Here is a 20,112-nt window from a genome sequence, read left to right as displayed (position 1 = left end):
ACTTGCACCTGCTTTAGCTTTCCATGAGCTGTCTCAAAATGGACATCCGATCTCTGAATGACCTTATCTGACTGAGTCTTTGATTTTATAACCAATTCCCCTAACCTAAAAAACCCATGAAATGCCATCAAAAACAATGCCTTAAGTAACAATGAATGTGCCCTAGTTGAAACAGATTGATCTAGTGAATTCACAAGTTTTTCAAAATTTCACCTTTAATTGGAAGACGGGTAACAAACTCTTAGCAGCTTTTGTACTAGGAAACACTGAGCAGGATCTGGAAATTTTAACATCTTATGAATATATGTCAAAGCCGAAATGTGGGATGCTATTGAGCTTGGTGAATAACCAATTTCGAATAAATGACCTATAAAATTACATATTGTAATGTAATGTACAGGTAAGGATATGGAGCCTACCAATTCAAGGAAAATATGCCATGAATGTAGATATGCTTTCCTTGTTGCAGGGGCTAAGGAAGCCTGTAGAAGTCTTTTTGCAGAGTTTTTCAAATGTAAAGAAGATCCACTGGGATGTTTGTTTGTTGTCTGTGTAAATGAGGTGTTTCTTGAAAAGCTTCCTTGACCGTCTTGTTGTAATAACGCACTAAGTCTGCAATATTTTGCTGAGGCTGGTTGTCACTAACTGTTGATGTTGTTGTTTGCTGACTTGTCATTGGATGAGCGTGGGCGTCGATATCACCCTGGTTTTGAACAAATGGCTGCAGGATTTCCATGGTGGTATCACTCGAATTTGTCTGGTTTTGAGACAAAGTTTGGGATTGTCTTAAGATTGCTGCAGCTAATAAGTCATAATTAATAGCATCACTCGACACTGGTTCTGCATGAGTAACTGGTTCATCAGACACTGGTTCTGCTTGAAGACTTAAGTCATCATTTCGTGGTACTTTTGCCGGTCTCCTCCTTTTTGTTGACCGCCCCTCTAAAGCCCGCTTAGGCATGGTTTTCTGAAGTGAAATTTTTATACTTATTAATAGACATGCTTACTACCAGAGTATTAGCCCTTGAGGGCTAATTGACAATTTGTTTCTTTTCATGGATGGTTGTAACTTATATTTACAAAACATGTAACCATCTTTAAAGACTTGCATGACTTGACTTCTGTGATACACCTTTGTATCCAATTAGTAACTTAGAAATCTAAGACTTTGTGTATGTTTTCTTATTTCTTTTGATATAAACACATACATAAAACAGATGATGGCTTACTTAGATATAGCCAATCTGCTCATGCTTCAACTTAGAAAGGGCTTTAATCAGAATATAACTTAGAATTCTGACAACTTTCCCATAAGCAGAAATCATGTATTTTAAATTCTTATTTCTTCAAATACATATATATCCATTAAAACAGATGATGACATACTTGGATATAGCCCATCCAATCATGTCTCAGCTTTGATAAAGGTGTGTATCATAGACATGAACTTAAATTTTTTGGTCACTCTCGCAATTATTGCTGTATCAATCTAAAAATTCTTACTATTCCTGCATTACATTGAAACAGGATTACAGTACTGTACTTAAACTGTACAGATTGAATTGAATATTCTTTAAATATCTTTATAGAATATTTCCAAAATGTTATTCCATATGCTTATGTAAACAAAAAGAACTTGAGTCAGCAAAGTGCTATATATGGCCTATTAAATTCATGAAAATACAGTGTACAATATATAAAAGTTTTATTGTGTTTATTCCATCTACTCCACGTGGCCTGTTTACCTGTGTGTCATTTTTGTCACACCGGATGTTGATATGGTTTTAACAACTGTTGAAACCTATCTTGGTTGTGAGCTTTCCGGAATTTTCTTCATATTTACGAACATTTTTCTTATTTTAACATGGGGCGCATTCCTCGCGGAAAAAAATAAAAATACAATAAAAAACATCAATATAAAATAAACAATTCTGTACCAAATTTTTTTTCCGCGAGGAATGCGCCCCATGTGAAAAAAAATAAAACGTAATTATCGTCTGATCAGCTGGCGTTTGCAACTTTCCAAGATGACAGTGTTGACATCCGCTTGTGTCATAGTTATCGATTTGACAGTTGTGCTATAAGAATTTCTCATTATTCAAGGTAAGAAAATTATTTTCTATCTATCTGAACTGATATGATAAAAAATTTCACGTTAGACTAAACTTTTATACATGAAGAACAAAATTCTTTCTGCAACATATTCTGACACGATGTATTTCATTGATAACTGCAGATAAAGACAGATCTGGAAATCCCCATTTTTGAAATTATGTTTGCATTTGTAATACATTTGCCTTATAAACATACCAAATTAAAAAATAATCATTTAATAATTAATTGACAGGTTAAAGGTCACAACAGTATCACTAAGCAGAGAAATCGTATCGGTGCTCGCACATCGAACTGATCAAGTAGCACCGTTACAATCGTGTCAATCGAGAAAAACAAAAACAAATTGGAGACATTTACTATTTTCTTCTTTTACTTATATAAACACAGACACACATTAAATTTTCACGCATTGTTTCCTTCCATGGCGGTTTTGTGGAGTTTTTATTGCAGAAATCAACATTCATGTCTGCGATGCCCATTTTGTCGTCTGAATGCATTTCACATATAACGTTATGCGTTGTTTTTTCTCTAAAATTTTTTACAAAAGACGTTTTTTAGATCAACAAAAAATGTGTTTCAATACGCATGAAACAGTAATCGTAAACATTCCCGATTTATAAATTAAACAGTAAATATAAAGTAGGTTAACCCTTACCAGTGCTTTCCGAAATTCCTCAACTTGTAACTCCATCTCGAGTCGTTATCCAAAACTTTACAGCCACACACAATAATTATCCGTACAGATAGTATAAAATGGTTTTGTCGAAATAAATCTCCTTCATTTTACATTTAAGCCTTGGTTTAAAGTATTTCGTCCATGTTTCACACATACGCTATGTTCCAGATAAACTAGATCTACACATGTGAGGCGAAGGTCGTATTGAACCGCGTCACAACTTCTAAAGATTTACTACACTTACTCATGCAGTGTATATACAAAGAAATAATGTCTTGTCTAAAAAAAAAAACCCCACAACAATATTCAATATTTTATGATTTTAAGAGAAATAATATTACAAAAAAATATATAATCCAACAAGGGAAACAACTCAAATACAAAACATGTAACTCTAGACAAGCAAACATTTTAAAATCAGATTTAGAAAACAAAAAGTTAACACACTGGAAAAAAATGGAAAATGAAAACCATGAAAATTAACATGTTTAAGAAATTATATATATACATCTGTATTGACATAGATGCTTCACTGGTAATAGAATAATTTCTTTCAATGAAAAATAATTAATGAAATTTCAAATAAAACATAGCATTAAAAGTAAGGCCTAATTTTGTGTTTTACTTAAAATTTTAGATGCCTCGTTCAAAAAGCTGTGGACCTAAATCATACGGTTGTTTTAACTGCCAAAGGAGAACTCGCCAGAAAGACAGATACCCTATCCACAAGAAATACAAGTCTCTTCTGTACAAACCTACTGGTAGGACACCATGTGAAACAGACTCTTTATGCAACAGATGTCGCCACATGTTTGACTCTATTCTGCGAAGGAAGGATGACAAGATAAAGAGCAGCACATCACTGCAGCAACCTGAGGAAAAGGTCCTTCACCCCTCACAACAGGCTCCATTCAGTCCGCCTTCGGTTACCCTTCCATTTCCCTGTACCACCAGAGGTCATTCTTCATGTTGCCTATGCAAGAGACCTGGTCCAAAGCTAGTAGTGGTGCCCGTTGACGTTCGACACAGGATTTTCATTTCCCATGAAATTGTCATACCAGCTGGAGCCCGTTGTTGTCCCAATCATCTACAGAGAAACATAGAGAAAATCAGCCCTTCAGCAGAAACCACTACAGTGAACAGATCCTATATATCTCAGCTCATAAGATTTCTAAGAACAGAAGTACTGAAAACTGAGAAGACCAGGCTGAGCTTCGACAATTCAAGTCACCTCATTGACAGCGACTATGTTGATCTTCTAGGAATTCCGAAAGCTGCTTATGATGATCTCCTGAAATATGTGGACGGCAGAGTGAAAAGTACACCATCAAGAACTGTCAGGACAAGTCTGGCCATTTTTCTCATGAAGCTGAGAGGAGGAGATTCCAACAAGGTTCTTTCTACTCTATTCAACATTTCAAAGTCTGGGATAAGAAGAAGCATTAAGGTCATTCGCTCTGCTCTCATTGATGGAAACTTTGTTAAAGAAAACCTTGGGTTCCAGCACATCACCAAAGAAGAGATCATACATCAACACACTCGTCCACTTGCACAGACCCTCTTCGGAGACAACACACAGCCACAAGTTATACTCGTCTTGGATGGCACATATATCTATATCAACAAAAGCAGCAATTTTAAATTTCAAAGACAATCCTTCAGCTTTCATAAAGGGCGACAACTTGTCAAACCCATGGTCATTGTTTCCACTTCAGGGTACTTTCTTTCAGTTTTGGGGCCCTATTTTGCCAAAGACAATGATGCAAGCATCTTGACCCACATAATGAGAAGCAACCTTGAAGATATCCGCAATTGGGTTGAAGAGGATGACGTCTTCATTGTGGATAGAGGGTTCAGAGACTCTCTGATGTACTTGGAGGAACTTGGAATTCAAGTCAAAATGCCCTCATTTATGGAAAAAGGGGATAAACAGTTGTCTACAGATGCAGCCAATACAAGTCGTTTAGTAACAAAGGTAAAAAAAAACAATTGTAAAATATATAAAAATGTAATTAAAAAGTTATTTATCTGCAAAATAGATATTTTAAATACCAGTATTATCAAAATTCCAAACTAAAATACATGTATAAATTTTAAAAAGATCATAGAAATTGGCTAAAACAACTTGAAACACTTTACAGTGTATTCACACTCAAAAAGTCAGTAAAATATCAATTCCAAACAAAAAACATCAATTAAAAATAAATTTAAAAATTGATAAATAGATGTTTAAAGGTATTAATATGTGTGCCATTACATGGATCATGTAAATGTTAATTACATTTTTATTTTATCTCTGCATACCTCAATTTACTTTACAGATAAGATGGGTTGTTGAGAGCGCAAATGCAAGAATAAAACAATGGAAATACCTCAGTTACATTTTGCCATCCAGCCAGATCCCCTTTATAGGGGATTACGTCAGAATTGTATGCAGCATTTGCAACAGGTAATTAAAAATTTACTTTTAACCTATTTTTTTTTCGTTGAAGACTTGAAACAGTTCTAATACATTTATAATATTTTAATTATACTTTTATTATGGGTAAATGTTTAAAAAAAATTCAATTTTTGCAGGTATTTGAAACCCCTTGCCAGTGGGAGTGTTGAAGAGGACCAGGCTCTTGGAGCTAAGATGCTGTTCCTGTCCAAACAGGTCAACCAGCTGAAGGAGCAAGTGGAGGAACAGCATCTAGACCGCCGGACTGTATGTTGGAGAGAAGTGAGCGAGATGGTTGACTTCCCACAGTTGGATGAGGAGAGGCTGCGTGAACTGACGTGTGGAAGTTACCAGCTCCGTCTATCCCCCAGCTATGCTCAAGAGCACATAGAAGGGGGCTGTACCATCCACATGCACAAGGAGGAGGAGGGACTATTGAGGATACGTATTCAGAGCAGGCACATTTCTTCAATGACCTACCAACTCTGGATTAGGTACAAGGATGGTGACATTGTTGCATGGTATTGCAAGTGTAGAGCTGGTGCGCGGGTTGTTGGCATGTGCGCTCACACAGCATCCATTGTATGGTACCTTGGGTATGCGCGGCACAGATGTAACCCAGGCAGAATTGGAGTGCGTGACTGGGGAGAGTTCTTGGAGGATGCCACAGCCGTGGACGAGTCTGAAGAAAGCGACAGTTCAGGTGATGAAAGTCCTGTAGAGGAATAATTTCATTTTCTTATGCAGTCTTAGTTTTAGGTACGGTATTTAAAAATTCTAGTTCAGTTTTCTACAAAAAATGATTAATTAATATGTATGGAAAACATTCATAACATTAATATATTGGTATTTTGTATTCTGTAGAGACAAAGTATGATTTTATCACAAGAATTTTCTTCTATTTACATGACCATTGACCAAGCATTTAATCATATTAACAATTACATGTACTTTTTTATGTCAGCATTCATATGTCCTTGTGTTCCAATGTTATTCCCAATGACCTAAACTAGACTGTTAGTGTTAGATGTTTCATTATTGATGAATATATTGTATATTTTGATTTTTTTTGCAATAATTTTTTTATGATGATGTGATTAGATAAAAAATTTTATGTTGCTCTCTCATTTTTATTTCTAACAAGAATTTTATATTTTAATTTGCTACTTTGTAGAGTGAATTTCATAGCATTGGAATTTTTTTTTACAATAAGAATATTAATGTCTGGTTTAAAGGAGCTTAAACACTGAACTGTTTTAACGGTGTTCAGAAAAATAATAATTTTAATTGTTGTAAATGTTAATGAATTACATTTTAATTAAGATAAACTTGATTGCAGTTTAAAAGTTTAAATGCTTTACTAATTTTAGCAATATGCTATTACTGAGTGAGTGAGTGAGTGATATCACTGAACTATGGACTGAATTATAAGGAAAATGCAGAGAGAGAGAGAGAGAGAGAGAGAGAGAGAGAGAGAGAGAGAGAGAGAGAGAGAGAGAGAGAGAGAGAGAGAGAGAGAGATATGAAGAAATCTTATCATTTTGGGAAAAAATCTGATATACACATATATACAGTCTGTATACACACTGCATTTTGCTGACGGGCATAATTTAAGTACAGATGTATAATTCATAATAAGATAAATTTCAGTTTTTGTTAAGAGAGTTCATATCTTAGATTTGTTGTTGTTGATGGTTGTTTTGTTTGTTTGATTTCATGGACTGAATGTGAAGATTACATGTATAAGGAAAATGCAGAGAGAGAGAGAGAGAGAGAGAGAGAGAGAGAGAGAGAGAGAGAGAGAGAGAGAGAGAGAGAGGGTGGTGAATGTGTGTGTGTCTGTTTACAACTTTACAACAATCCTAGATTATAAATATTCTTCAAATAATTTGATTAGTTATTATATAAATGACAATTGATTGATTTGAGTTGTTTGTTTTTATTGCGTAATGTTGACAGAAGACAAAAGTGAAAGTAGGTTACGAGTGGTGCATCAGATCTTTAATTTCTATGGCTATATTAATAACTAAAATACATGAATTAGCTAACATAAATGCTAAAACATGTATTAAATAATTTGAATGAATTTTAAACACTTACCTTTTAGTCTTCTCACGACTTCTGTCATCCACATAATCCGTGGTCACCACGGTGGTGACACCATTTAATTGAACGGTGCCCAAATAGCATCGCACCATGGGTAACTCGAACCCGGATGTTTTATCAAAATATTTTTTTAACATTGTTCATTATAAACAAAACTCCCAAAACAAAACTCTATGAACAAAAAAAATCCTATGTTTATTGATCAAGTTTATATCTTTATTTTGGAGGAAAACTTTCAAGACATTGCGTTTTTCCTAGAAATGACGTAACTTTCAGGTGACAATAAGAAATGGATATGTGTAGTTCAAACTCATGTAACACGCTCATTTTTGAAGTTATTTAAAAAAGAAAGGTATTTCTAGAAAATACAAAGTCTCAAGATATTAATAAGATACACATTTAAAAGTTTTTAAACTGGGCCATTTTTAGTACTTTTTGACTCAAGTTCTTTACCATGTTAAGTATGCATACTCAATTTCTAAGAAAATAACTCAAGTTATACTCATTAAAAACTTTCTTGAAATATCTTCTTTAAATTTTCTTTGACAAAGTGATGTTAATTTACTGGCCTTGAGTTTTTGAACTCTGTTATGCACTGCATATTTTATGCTCCTCAAGTATTTGACCATGGGTGCTGGATAACATCCATCCGAATCTACCCCAAGGTGAACTCCATCGCGCCCAAGGTATGCCAAATTAGTCCAAAATCCTCTATGTTTCCAGAAATGGACATGCTCCTCACTACTTGTCAAATGTTCCAAGTGTTTGTTTATACTGATGACCTCCTCGTTATATCCAATCGGTGATTTTCGAGGGTCGCGGCGCAACAGTTGACCAATGATCACGGATTTTACACCATATCACTGTATCAAATAGTTCGCAAATGAAAAAATGTCTTGTGCAATGACATGTGCTGGTCAGGTCGTCGCATCGTTACCCCCTATCTCAAGAACACATAAAGTAGGAACTGCCGAAAACGCGCACAATCTTGACGAGTTAGCAAGTCCGTAAATAGACAAACCCCCTTGGCTCCGAAAATACACATTAATTTGTTCTTCATCGAGACCCAAGTTTTCATACACAGGGTTTTGTAAAAATAAATCGTTCCAATCGTTTTACATACGAATGCCCAATAATGCACACTGATGTTCGATCTGCCATTTTGACTGTTTAAATACCCCGGGCGCCGATGGTAAAAACTTACACAGTACACCAATTTTTACACTTACTTTAACTAAATAACAAAGTTCCAAAGCAAATCCTCCCGCGTCCAATACTTCTCAAACTATCGGAAAGTACATGGCCGTGAATTTAAACTTAACAAAGCGATCAATATCTTAGGTTACGAAAACACGTCCTTCTCACACTTGAGTTTAAAACAAAAGTTATATACACGTGATCGAAATACTCTCATTTCATTGGCTAATGACAAGGTACAAGCACAGGCATTTATAAATAGGTACATGATGGACAAATTAGCTAAAAATAACCATTAAAAACCGGAACTTAAATTAGAATTTCTAAAAATAGAATTAGCGATACAATGATGACATAAAACATATTATTTGGCAATAATATTTCAGCTGTAAACTTATTCGGCATACATAACTTTTTAATAGGTCGAACTTTTTTATAAACAAGGCGTCTGCTCTTTCTAATATCAATTATTCCAAATGTTAACAATAATTTCCATAAGAATACATTCTTGTATTTTCAAAGTTAAGGTAATTATTTGGTTTGTATATTCATTTCTAATGAGCAAATGTGACTCCATCAATGATTCATATATAAATGACATAATTATTGTTTTTTGTGGGGGGGGGGGGGGTAATAATTAATAATAGTTGGATGTTCACAATATATGAGAATAAGTACTACCTTTTTTTTGGACAATTTCCAGTAGTAATGTTTTGACAGACATTTCTTCTTTAGCAAGTTCTTTAATCTTGTCAATATATGTTTTTTCCATGTCTGAATCTATTGTTCTTATTTTGGACTCTTCCAGCATTTGGACATAATTGTGCTGAATATTTGGTAACCTAGTCTGCATTCGTGCACAAACAGCGTGAATTATTCCCCATTTTTCATTAAATTCGGTTTCGGATATTGCAGGAATAGAGACCATCACACTGTGGTTATGTTTGTTTCTAATAAGACGAATGCGATCTATGTCATCACCTTCTGTTTCCTGTCCCTTTTCTGGCATTTCTTGTTTTCCCCAACCCTTGGTGGGAGGTTGAATACTTTTTTTTTTAAAGGAGTTGCGTAAAAGGGTATACAGCAGCGTGATATCAAACTCACTGTAACCACTGGCCTTTGCATTGTTCACTTGAATTATCTGATGTGGTACTAAATGTTCAAGACCTTTTTAATGTTTAATAACCTTTTGAAGTAACATATTTGGAGATACTTCTCTATACAGTACATCTTGTAATAACAGTGGTAATTCTTCAACAATAACTAAACTTAATATGCAAAATCTTGTCCTGTCCTCATCAGGTACTGCTTTACTCATGGCCATTCTGATAATATTAAAAAGAGCTAATAAAATGGTACAATAAAATTAAGGGTTTTTTGTTTTTTGGGTTTTTTTTGTCATTTTGTCCCGAAAAGACGGGAACAGACGACAAAATGAAGGCGAAAAGATGAGAAACACAAGCCGCAAAACTGCGACCTAAAATCTCGTCTTTTCGTCTTTCGCCTCGCAGTTTTGCATTTTTTCGTCTTTTTTGGCTCGCAGCAAATTTGCGACCTACGTTTTCGTTTTTTCGTCTTTTTGCACCGCAGCAAATTTGCGTCTTTTCGTCTTTTCGTTTTTTCGGGGCGAAAAGACGAAATTGCAGAAACAAGCCACCATATAATGCTGATTGGGGTTTCATAATAATGCTCGAAAACTTGGTTATTTTACAATACTTTGAAAACAAGTATTTTAATAATGAATAAATTATGGCATGTCAAATGTTGCAATATTCAATCATTCTATTTGTATTGTATAGTAATCCATTTGTATTGTATATTTGTCCACTTGTATTCTATATATTCCATTTGTATTGTATGCTCTTTATTTGGATTGTATAATTTTCCATTTGTATTGTAAACGTTTTTATTTTTCCATTTGTATTGTATAATTTAGGCTTTCTGTTTCCAACGGAAGACCTTATTCTTATTGCTTTCTTTCTTTTTCCCTATTATAATTAATTTTTTTCTACTGATTTTTGTGCACGCGATTTCTCAGAAATGGCTCGGCCGATCTCCACTATATTTTTAGATGTGATCGATATTGGTCTGAACATGATAGCAAGTTTTTTGTATTGATGACGTCACATCCATTTTTGAGATATTGAGATTTTTCTTATTTTTATATGGGTATTTTGTCTTCTGTCATTCTTCTAATATATTAGGAAATTGACAAGGCCGGGTCTTATTTTTTCTGCCCTAGATTTTTGAATGAAATTTTTTACATGAATTTCTATTGATACAATTATTATCTTTAGATAAAAAAAGACATTTACCACACCGTTTGTTTAGGGGATCATCTCAAAGTTTGTTAATTTTTAACATAGGAGCCTATGGGATTTTGCTTGAAATGAATCAATTTTGCACATTTTTTTTTTTTTACAGTTTTCTTAAACTTATGCCCTAGGGATTTCTTTTTCTGTTCAACATATTAAAGTTTTTGCTAAAATGCATCAAATAGTCAAATAAAAATAAACCTTTTACCTCCTGGTTTGTTCCAGGGATCTTATCAAAGTTGTTTTTTGTATGCCCAGTTTCCCAGTTTGTCAGATGATGGCTGTTTTTTATTTGACAAAGACACAAATGGTGACCTTTATAGTATTAATAAAACATTTAGACATATTTTAGTAATAAATTAATATATAACATCACATATTTAAGGTCATTAATATAAAATACATGGTTACTGTTTTGAAATACATGAATTAAGCTATATTTAGGCTTGTAAAGAAAACGTGACAGAGGGCTAGGCTTGCTGAACCCTCTTCACGTTTTCAACCCGAGCCCAAATATAGCTTATACTTCGAGACATTTTATGTTTATTCTACAATATAATATCAATTTTACGCATCAAACGAGCTATTTTCAACAAATTACGCTGAATATCTGCAGTTGAAACTCTCACGCCATGGCATCAACAAAGCGAAAAGATGACGTCACAATACAAATGAAACGCTGCGCAAAAGCGTGCGTACTCGTTCTTAACTCGGCCTCGTTAAGCTAAAATATCTACGGTTGCTAAAGGAAAGATTGAAGTTTTGCATGATTATGGTCTCATATGTCTAGCACTACTGGCGCCAAAGCTCGCTAGGACTCGAAAATTGAGATTAAAAAAGCGTCGTGAATTTTTGTGCTTTTCTTTCTTTACTTTTTTCTGGAAAATATTGTGTTACAACATGTAAAGTAAAAAAAGTTTAAATTTACAAGACCTTTCAGCGTATATCAAGAAAAAGGGGCTCGTCCCTCAATTTAGGGACCTAGAGGGCTCTGAAGTCTTTTACCCATAGCTCTTCATCGAGGGATATTTTGTTATAGATTATATAAGCGAATATGTTTACCTTACAGTTATGAAGCCCAACAGTATAACGATTTTCTTATGTGTTACGTAATTAGGGTTTTTAGGGGTCAAAAGTCCAAAACTTTGATCACCTATATCTCAAAAAGGAAAATATTTTGAAATGCAGTATAAAAGAAAAGATGCTCAAAATGATGTACTTAACAACATGCAACCTTCAAAATTTGGTTCAGCGACTCCAATTAAGAGATAAGGGACTGGCCCCTAAATCATTCTTTCTCAGATATCACAAGAATGGTAACGGGTTTTTAAACAACTGTTGAACAAAATGGTTTTAAAATCAAATGCCCTTCCATTTGATACCAAGAAAAAGATTTTAGTCACTGTAAGTGATTGAGACACGAACTTTTATAAATGATAGACAATCAATTGAAGATACGTTTGACGGGTTTTCTTTTGTCAACCGTCACTTCCGGTACTCACCAGAAGAGTTCAAACAATTCATTTTTTCACAAGTTTAACTGATTATCTTTGGTGTTTCATCTTCCATGATTAACAGTGGTGTACACTAAACAAATGTATAAAAAAAAACCAACTTTTATTTTCATACACCTCTTTTGTTCGTCCGTTTCCGGTCTCGAGACAAAAAACGTAGATTCACCAAGATCGCAGATTTGGCAGACAATAGGGTCTGTAAGTCTCGTCACGTGACTGCCGAGATATTGCGTGAAAATCGACTTCCGGGTACATCGCTTCACAATGGCGTTATCGATTGTATACTGGGCGAAGTTTGTGGAGGGACACACGAAGTTAACTAGAAAAAGCGAGGCAGCGGTAGAAAGCGGACGAGTGCTTCGGTTTGATATGACGAATTACGTGTCATAACAGCGTGTGTACAGGCATCAATGAAAGATACATCGTACAAAGTACAGGTACATATTTTTGCATACACATGCCTCTCGGATGTGATGTGAAGATTGTTTATATGAATTTTGTTTATTTCCCTTGGAGGTAAGATTGTGGAATAAATTTTTATCAAGTGCTTGTATCATTGTTTGATGTAACTATTGTAGATATTTTTGGACGCTGAAGACAACGGCATTGTGAAAGATTTCACATGTCAGTGCCCTATGGGACAGTTTAGATGCCACCATATGGCTGCAGCATTGTTGTTTGGGTAAAGAAAAAAAACTTGTCGTTTGAGAAATTATAATACTTATTGTCTATATTAATCAACAAACATGAACTCGAACATGTATATTGTTTTATTCTAGGTACAAACGTGCAAGTAAAACGGATGTCAAATGCTCTTGGCTGAAACACCCCAAGTCAGCACCCCCCAAATCAACTGTAACAATGTCTGATCTTTATCCTCCTAAACAGCAGGAGTACAGTTATGTCTCTCAAAGTGACACCCCATCATTATATTTCGATGAAAATTTCTTTACCGTGGACAGTAGGGTTTTTTTTAATAATATAAAGTGAATAAACATGTTTAGAGCACTCACAAGGAAAGTAACAGATGATGACAGAGCATTTTTATATAACCAGCTGGGACAATTAGGACGCTTCACAGGTTGCTCTTCTGTGGAGTTTATTTTTAACAGTTCTGCGTTGTTTGCAATATGCATTGTATTGTTGGAGATTGAACTCTGATTCTTTGTTGATGTTCTAAATTTCAAAATTCAAGATGTTGATCTTGTTGTCATGCAAGGATCCAGAAATATTTTCAGGGGGTTGGTGTCTGACGCATAATTTTGTCTTCTGTGGGAGGATGGGGGGTGGGTGGTTCAAGGCCTATTTCATGAATTTAACTAATGCTTTAATTTTCAGGGGTGATCCAGACCCCCCCCCCCCCCTTTAGATCCGAGCATTATTGTTGTTGTTTATATTTGAACATTTCTTGTTACATGTTCAAGAGTATTTACTTAAGAAATTTTATAATTAATATTAGTGTTGTTAACAAACATTCTTGTTATTGATCACATGTTAATTCAATATGCAGTGGATGTCATTATCACTCATGTAATCGAATTTTGATATTACACTGTGTATTGTTATTCAACATTACAACATAATTAAACATTACCTAGTTTTAGGCTGTTGATGGATGTAGAATGAAAAAGTACAAATATAATTTAGTTAAAAAGTGTGATGTTGTAATTGTAATGCATTTTGTGCTGTTTTATTATTTTTCATGATTTGATAAAAATATGTTTGAAAATGAATTGGTTAGTTGTTATCTTCAATATATGATTTTTATCCAACTCGTGTGTTTTCTATCCCCACACCAATGCTCGGGGATAGAGAACACACAACTTTTTAGATGAAAATCATATACCATTGCAAATCATGAGAGACCCTATATATTATGTATTTATTATTGATTACAGCTTTACATTGGATTCTCTCTGAAGAACCGAAAGCACAGACTAGTCCAGTGCCTCTGATTGAGGACTTGCTCATGAGTACAGAGTACATCTCAAGTGAAGACCCAAACACATGGCTGCGGAAGAACCTCATTCTTTCTCCAGAAATGATACTGGAAGCTGCGTTTATCTCTTCTGGACAGAGGGAAAATGCTTTGTGGGCTGCCATTAGAAAACTTAGGTTTACAGCATCCAACTTTGGGCAGATTATTGGAGCTGCAAAACGCAATAGGTATTTCCATATCCAAATATTGAATAAATTATTTCAAGTGTTAACTAAGATATAAAATTTCATCTTTCTTGTTAAAAAAAACCTGAAAAAATTCAAAGACTTTTTACCTGGCTAAAAAGTAATTTTCTGTAATTTTTAATGACATTTACTTAATTTTTCAGGAAATTTTAATATGCAGTGCTATTAAAGTATTACATCCAATCTTTACATATAAAACTATATAAATTTAATATTTCTGTAGATTGACAGAGTCTTTGAAGAAGAGAATTTTGAGTACCTACAATTTAGAGAGAAGAGCGCTGATACAATGGGGCATTACACATGAGAGAGTTGGTGTGAGTGAATACTGTAAAGCAGGTGGAGTAACAGTGTTGCCAACAGGCAAGTGGTGCTATTTTTGGCAGTATCATTTGCATTTTTTGTACTTCATTCAAATACATGTAGGTTCATGTATATTAAATTTACATTGATGTGTTAACTTTTTTATTTTAAACACTTAAAGACACTGGAAAATAACTTTTGGGATATAGAAATAGATCTTTCTTTTGGTTATTTATATACTTATTACTTTTTATAGTTCGATATGAAAGTGTAGAAAAATCATTGCTATTATATCAAGTTTTCTTTATATCTATAAACATATCATTACTATAATTAGGTATATGGCTCCATGAATCTGGTGTCTTAGGAGCATCTCCTGATGGTTTTGTGCAGGGAGATTTTTTAAAATCTCCCATTGTTCATCATCAGCAGAAGAATCAACCCCCGACACTTCCAGCCATCATTGAGGTGAAATGTTCTTTCACAGCAAAAGACTTGACAATTGCCGAGGCTTGTTCATCTATCAAGGACTTTTACTTAGGTATGGTAAATTCAGAGAGATATGACAAACAAATTTATATTTTTGTATTAACTTGTAAAAGCCATTATTTGCATGTGAAATAAAATTAATAACTTTTTAAAATTAAGAAATATATCATGTGGAAACTCCGATGTGTAACCCTTAGGTATTATTTTTCAGTAAAAGATGTCGGAGGATTGTCCTTAAAGATGACACATGACTACTGGCACTAAATACAGGGTCAACTTTTCCTCACCGGAACTGAGTGCTGTGATCTTGTGGTATGGACCACCAAGGACCTTCAGATCATAAGAATACTGAAGGACAAGACTTGGATCAGCAACATTGCAACCATTCTGGACTTTTACTTTACAAAGTTTCTTGAAGGTTAATAAGACAACAACACAGCTGAAAAATTTTTGTTGACAAGTGTCTATACTGAGCTGGAATGTGATTTAGTATGTCATAGTTTTTAATTCGCTCATTAGCCCTCTCTACATGGATCCTTGCTTTTCCAATTTTGTAGCACAGCTTTGCCTCCTCCTTCGTGAAATGTGCCTTGTTTGATAAGAATGGGGGTATGTTCAAGGAGACACCAGACGGCAGCTTGTCAAAGATATTAAAACCTTTGTCTGCTAATATCAAATCACCTGCATGAAGCTGGTTCAACACACCACAGTGGTCCACAATAGCAGAGTCAGATGTTGAGCCTGGATACAACTCGGAGGAAAACACTAGAGCACCATTTGGAGCCACGCATGTAACAGCCTTCACAGTGTGTCCACTTTTATAGCTGCTGTATGAAAGCGACTGGCAATTCATGTCTGAGGGAACGTCCTGGATAACCTCTGTTGCATCCATAGCAATGCGGGCAGAAGCAAACTCCTCAAAAGACTTCGGCAAAGACCCCTTACATTTAAGCTGACTAGGCATTCCTACTTCTTTGAGAACACCGTCAAAGAAGATTTCATGAAGTACTGACACATATGTGTTTATAATGTTTGAAACAGTAGCACGGCTTGTCCCAAACCTCACTGCCAAATCCATGTCACGGTAATTCAGCCTCAGCTTCATAAGTGTTATCAGGAGCTGGTCCTCAATAGAAAAGCAGGTCACGGCCCAACCAGCATAATAATTAAACGGCGCCATTCTACTGAGCATACCGACAATGACATTGAAAACATCAGCTGGGAAGGAGGTGTAGAGCAACATCTACAATTGAATTAAAGCACATAGGAAAATGTTCGGTGTGTTCGCTTTCATTTCCTGTTACATATGTCAAAGCAGAAAAACATTCCAGACACTTCTTGACCATTCCATTTGACCAGTGTGTTAATACATAAATTGGTACTTAGTAGGAAACTGTGATCAATATAGAAGATAAACCTATTGTTATTAAACTAGTTCAGTCATTTCCACCACAAATGTGACAAAAAACAAAACACTAAATATGAGTTTTTATCTTTCTTTATTTGTAAATCTTTATATTTAATATAAAACAAAGATTAAATGTATTGGTATCCCTTCAGGTTCAAATATTTATGTACAAGGAGATATTGTGTTAATTAAGCATAATAACATGTTTCATTATCAGCACACTAATTGAACATGTTGTAAAGTCTATATTTACTAATATATCCACATTTATGTAACTCACCTTTTCAGTATGATCTATTATGTCGCTAATCGACATTTTTGGCTTCTGTAGCTTTAATCGTGTAACTTCTTCTTGTAGCTTAGCAATCTGCTTCTCCAAGACTGATACTGTAATTTTAATTTCTACATATAATTGTAATCATGTGTTGTCGGTTCTTCTCCTTTAATTGTTTCATTATCGAATGTGAACATGTTAAATAAATTTCATTGTATTAAAGATAAATTGTATTAAAGGCTAAGTTCTGTGAAGTCATTAATTCATGTAGAACAGTTTTTATGTATTAAATACTTTTTTGTGCTTTTGTGGGATTTCAATGCATTCAGTATATTGTATAAAAACTTAGTCTCATTATTTTAGGGAAGATATTTGTAGTTAAAGGAAATCCACAAACACTGAGCCATAATGTTATAAAACAATTTCAATTGGTAACAGATGATGTAAGCAATGTCACAAGATAAACACTTATGTTGACTACCTTCTTTAGACTGATCCTTGGAGTGTGCTTGGCAGTCAGCACTTGTGTCACAATAGCTGTGATCTAGAACTGGATCAAGGGGAGTACATGTAGTTGTTTCAGGGGGGTTTAAAGAACTGCTTAACCGTTTCCTGAAAGTATGTTACAAGTACATATATATAATTTAAACTATTTTGGTTGTGTCAAATATCTTAAAATTTAGATATGTCTCAACGTACAAAATGATAAACCAATTTAATTTATTTTATAAACTGTATTGAGATGGTTTTAACAAACTTGATTTTTAGCTACCTTTTTGTTGTTAGTATCTCTGGGAAATGACCTACAATCTTGCTGTATGAAAAAACAGTAGGGCCCAACTCCTTGTTTCCATCTTGGAAATGGCAGCTACATATCCTGTCATTGGTATTCCATTCCCTGTCTGCTCGTCTGAAATACAATTTTTTTTAAACATTTGAAATTTAGATTTTAAAAGTAGTATCATGCTATTTAATTACTTAAATAGAGAATAAAAATTTAACAATTTAGAAATGAATGGTACTTCATAAAATTGGTGTTTATAATATTCGCCATTGAATTTTTGAAAATCTTATAAACAGGGTTCCGGGGCTTTTTTTAAAAGTTGAATAATTATTTTGTTTACAAAAAAAGGGGGGGGGTTACATGATATAACGAAAAAAGGACAACTATTTTGACTGATATTATTATGTCAGTACAATAAAATATGGTCAAAATAAAGCTGCTAGAGATTTGTAGAAAAAAATGTTCCCTGAATAAACTTAATATATGCCAACAACTTTGTTTACGAGTATATCCTCTCTGTGACCTCTAAAGAAACATTGCAGATTCAGTGACATAAACATTCTAATCTAATGAATATCACAATTTTATTACCTACATGCATCGTTCTATTCATTTTTTCTTTTCTTTGGCATCGGGTGGGAATCTAAACAAACTACAAGTCGCGAAGCAGTATACCATTGTGTTACTACGAACGCTGATGTACCCGGAAGTTGTAAAACGAAAGTGAAACCAAACGAGACTTACAGACCCTATATCGATATTATACTTCAGAAAAGTCATAAGATATAACATTGCAATAGCTTCCAATAATAGCTCTAAAAATAAGAAAATCAGCTGTTTGTAGCCTGTATTCCCCTATAGAAAATTTAGACTCACCCACTCTCAGGTAACACACCTGAGTGACCAAATCGATTGCTTTCAATTTTAGCTCTCGAGGTGTGAAGTCGATGTGTTTTTCGTGCGCGTTTGATGGCTCAATCACAGCTATCGTCGCCATACGCCGAGGGAAGGCAGACTCCTCGGAACCAATTACGAGTTGATGTTTCCGAATCTGAACAAATGGAGACAGAAAATGAAATTTCAGGGAACGAAAGTACTTACACGCCAAGAAAGGGCACTAAAACACGTTCGCCAGTTATGGGCACAAGTAAAAACACGCCGTTTCGGGGCACGAGAAAATCGCCTGTTCAGGGCACTAGAAACAATACAGACATTGGGGTAAGAAGCTCGTCTGAAAGTCCAGAACGTGAACGTTTGAGAACTAAACGCAAACGTAAGTACAAGGAATCCAGTGACGAAAGTTCAGATAACTTATCATCATCAGAATCGAATAATTCTAGCGACTCCAATTCGGGTCTTGATTCGGACACTAATTTTGATCCTTCCAGCATTATAGAAAAAGGTTCCAAGGTTCCTAAAAAAAATCACAAAATACATTGCTAAGTATGCAAATCAAGGTATCTCAAATAGATCCGACAGGAAGTCACTAAAAACTGTGGAATTCCAAATAGTAAACAATTACAACCTAAGCAAACAGACAGATTTGTAAAGAAAATATTTAGAAAAAAGTTTAATCAGCCTCTATCAGATAAGAAAGAAAGAACTATTATCAATACTCAGTCACGAATTTTAGACGCAACATGCCCTTTGGCGATTTTATGGAATGAAGCTGAAAAATTAAAAAAACGGGACAAAGGCGTTGATCCCGTTGATGTCATCAATATTGTTCAATGTGCCTTAGTTTTAATTGGGAATGCCCATTTTGTTTTCATGACCGATAGAAGAAAGGGTCTTTTGAGTAGAATCTTACCAGACTGTGTAGATTTAGTTGACGACAGCATGGCTAAGAAAGCCTTATTAAAGTCAAAAAATTATTAAGATTTTGACAAATGATGGAAAAGATTACAAAGAACTGTACGAGATGATTCCCCAACGCAAACGGGTACAAAAATGTCTATTTCGGTCAAAAGTCTCATTACAGCTCAGAGAACAAGTAGCAACAACAGCAGTTTTTTCGTTACGGGCCCCCAAGCAACAACTTTCGGTTTGGGGGCCAGACCAGCAGAGGCCGATATCAGAGAAAGTATTGGCCACGAGATCAGAACCAGACAAGAACGATCAAGAACTAATACAGGTAAGAAAAGCTTGTTTATTTCCCCAAAACCCAGAACAATCATCAGTGCCAATCGCAAGGAGAATAGAATATTTCTATCAGAATTGGAAAGTTCTTACGAGAGACCAATGGGTATTGCATTTAGTCCAAGGCTTAACTTTGGACTTTGTTCAAACCCCAGTTCAAACCCACCC

At 34.7% G+C, this 20,112-nt stretch overlaps 3 protein-coding genes across 4 annotated transcripts; 2 read left to right on the top strand and 1 right to left on the bottom strand.

Moving 5' to 3' along the window:
- The first annotated feature begins 3,428 nt into the window (after nt 1–3,428).
- On the top strand, nt 3,429–6,339 carry LOC117685660 (uncharacterized). Its single transcript, XM_034460110.2, has 3 exons — nt 3,429–4,766; nt 5,113–5,240; nt 5,369–6,339. The coding sequence occupies exons 1-3, from the start codon at nt 3,429–3,431 to the stop codon at nt 5,958–5,960; spliced, it is 2,058 nt and encodes a 685-aa protein (XP_034316001.2). The 3' UTR covers nt 5,961–6,339.
- A 1,567-nt stretch (nt 6,340–7,906) lies between these two features.
- Nucleotides 7,907–19,776, bottom strand: LOC105340995 (uncharacterized). Its single transcript, XM_034472743.2, has 5 exons — nt 18,682–19,776; nt 17,829–17,931; nt 17,503–17,633; nt 17,028–17,134; nt 7,907–16,582 (listed from the first exon to the last, which is right to left on the bottom strand). Exons 1-5 carry the CDS (start codon nt 18,800–18,802, stop codon nt 15,740–15,742), a joined length of 1,305 nt encoding a protein of 434 aa, XP_034328634.2. The 5' UTR covers nt 18,803–19,776; the 3' UTR covers nt 7,907–15,739.
- LOC105334451 (uncharacterized) lies at nt 12,661–17,324 on the top strand. 2 transcript variants are annotated; one of them, XR_010708751.1, is made up of 8 exons: nt 12,661–12,800; nt 12,942–13,045; nt 13,143–13,324; nt 14,262–14,529; nt 14,771–14,910; nt 15,188–15,391; nt 15,551–15,757; nt 15,897–17,324. XR_010708751.1 is itself a non-coding variant. In XM_034472748.2 (7 exons), the coding sequence occupies exons 1-7, from the start codon at nt 12,774–12,776 to the stop codon at nt 15,601–15,603; spliced, it is 978 nt and encodes a 325-aa protein (XP_034328639.2). In that variant the 5' UTR covers nt 12,661–12,773; the 3' UTR covers nt 15,604–17,324. The 2 variants fall into 2 exon arrangements, 1 of the variants encoding a protein (XP_034328639.2); XM_034472748.2 differs by having other exon boundaries at nt 15,551–17,324.
- Nucleotides 19,777–20,112: the final 336 nt, after the last annotated feature.

Source organism: Magallana gigas, chromosome 8 (genome assembly GCF_963853765.1).
Source record: "Magallana gigas chromosome 8, xbMagGiga1.1, whole genome shotgun sequence".
In the NCBI taxonomy this organism is placed as follows: Eukaryota; Metazoa; Mollusca; class Bivalvia; order Ostreida; family Ostreidae; genus Magallana; species Magallana gigas.
The sequence above is the reverse complement of the archived record's forward strand: the minus strand, read 5'-3'. Positions and strand labels throughout refer to the sequence as shown.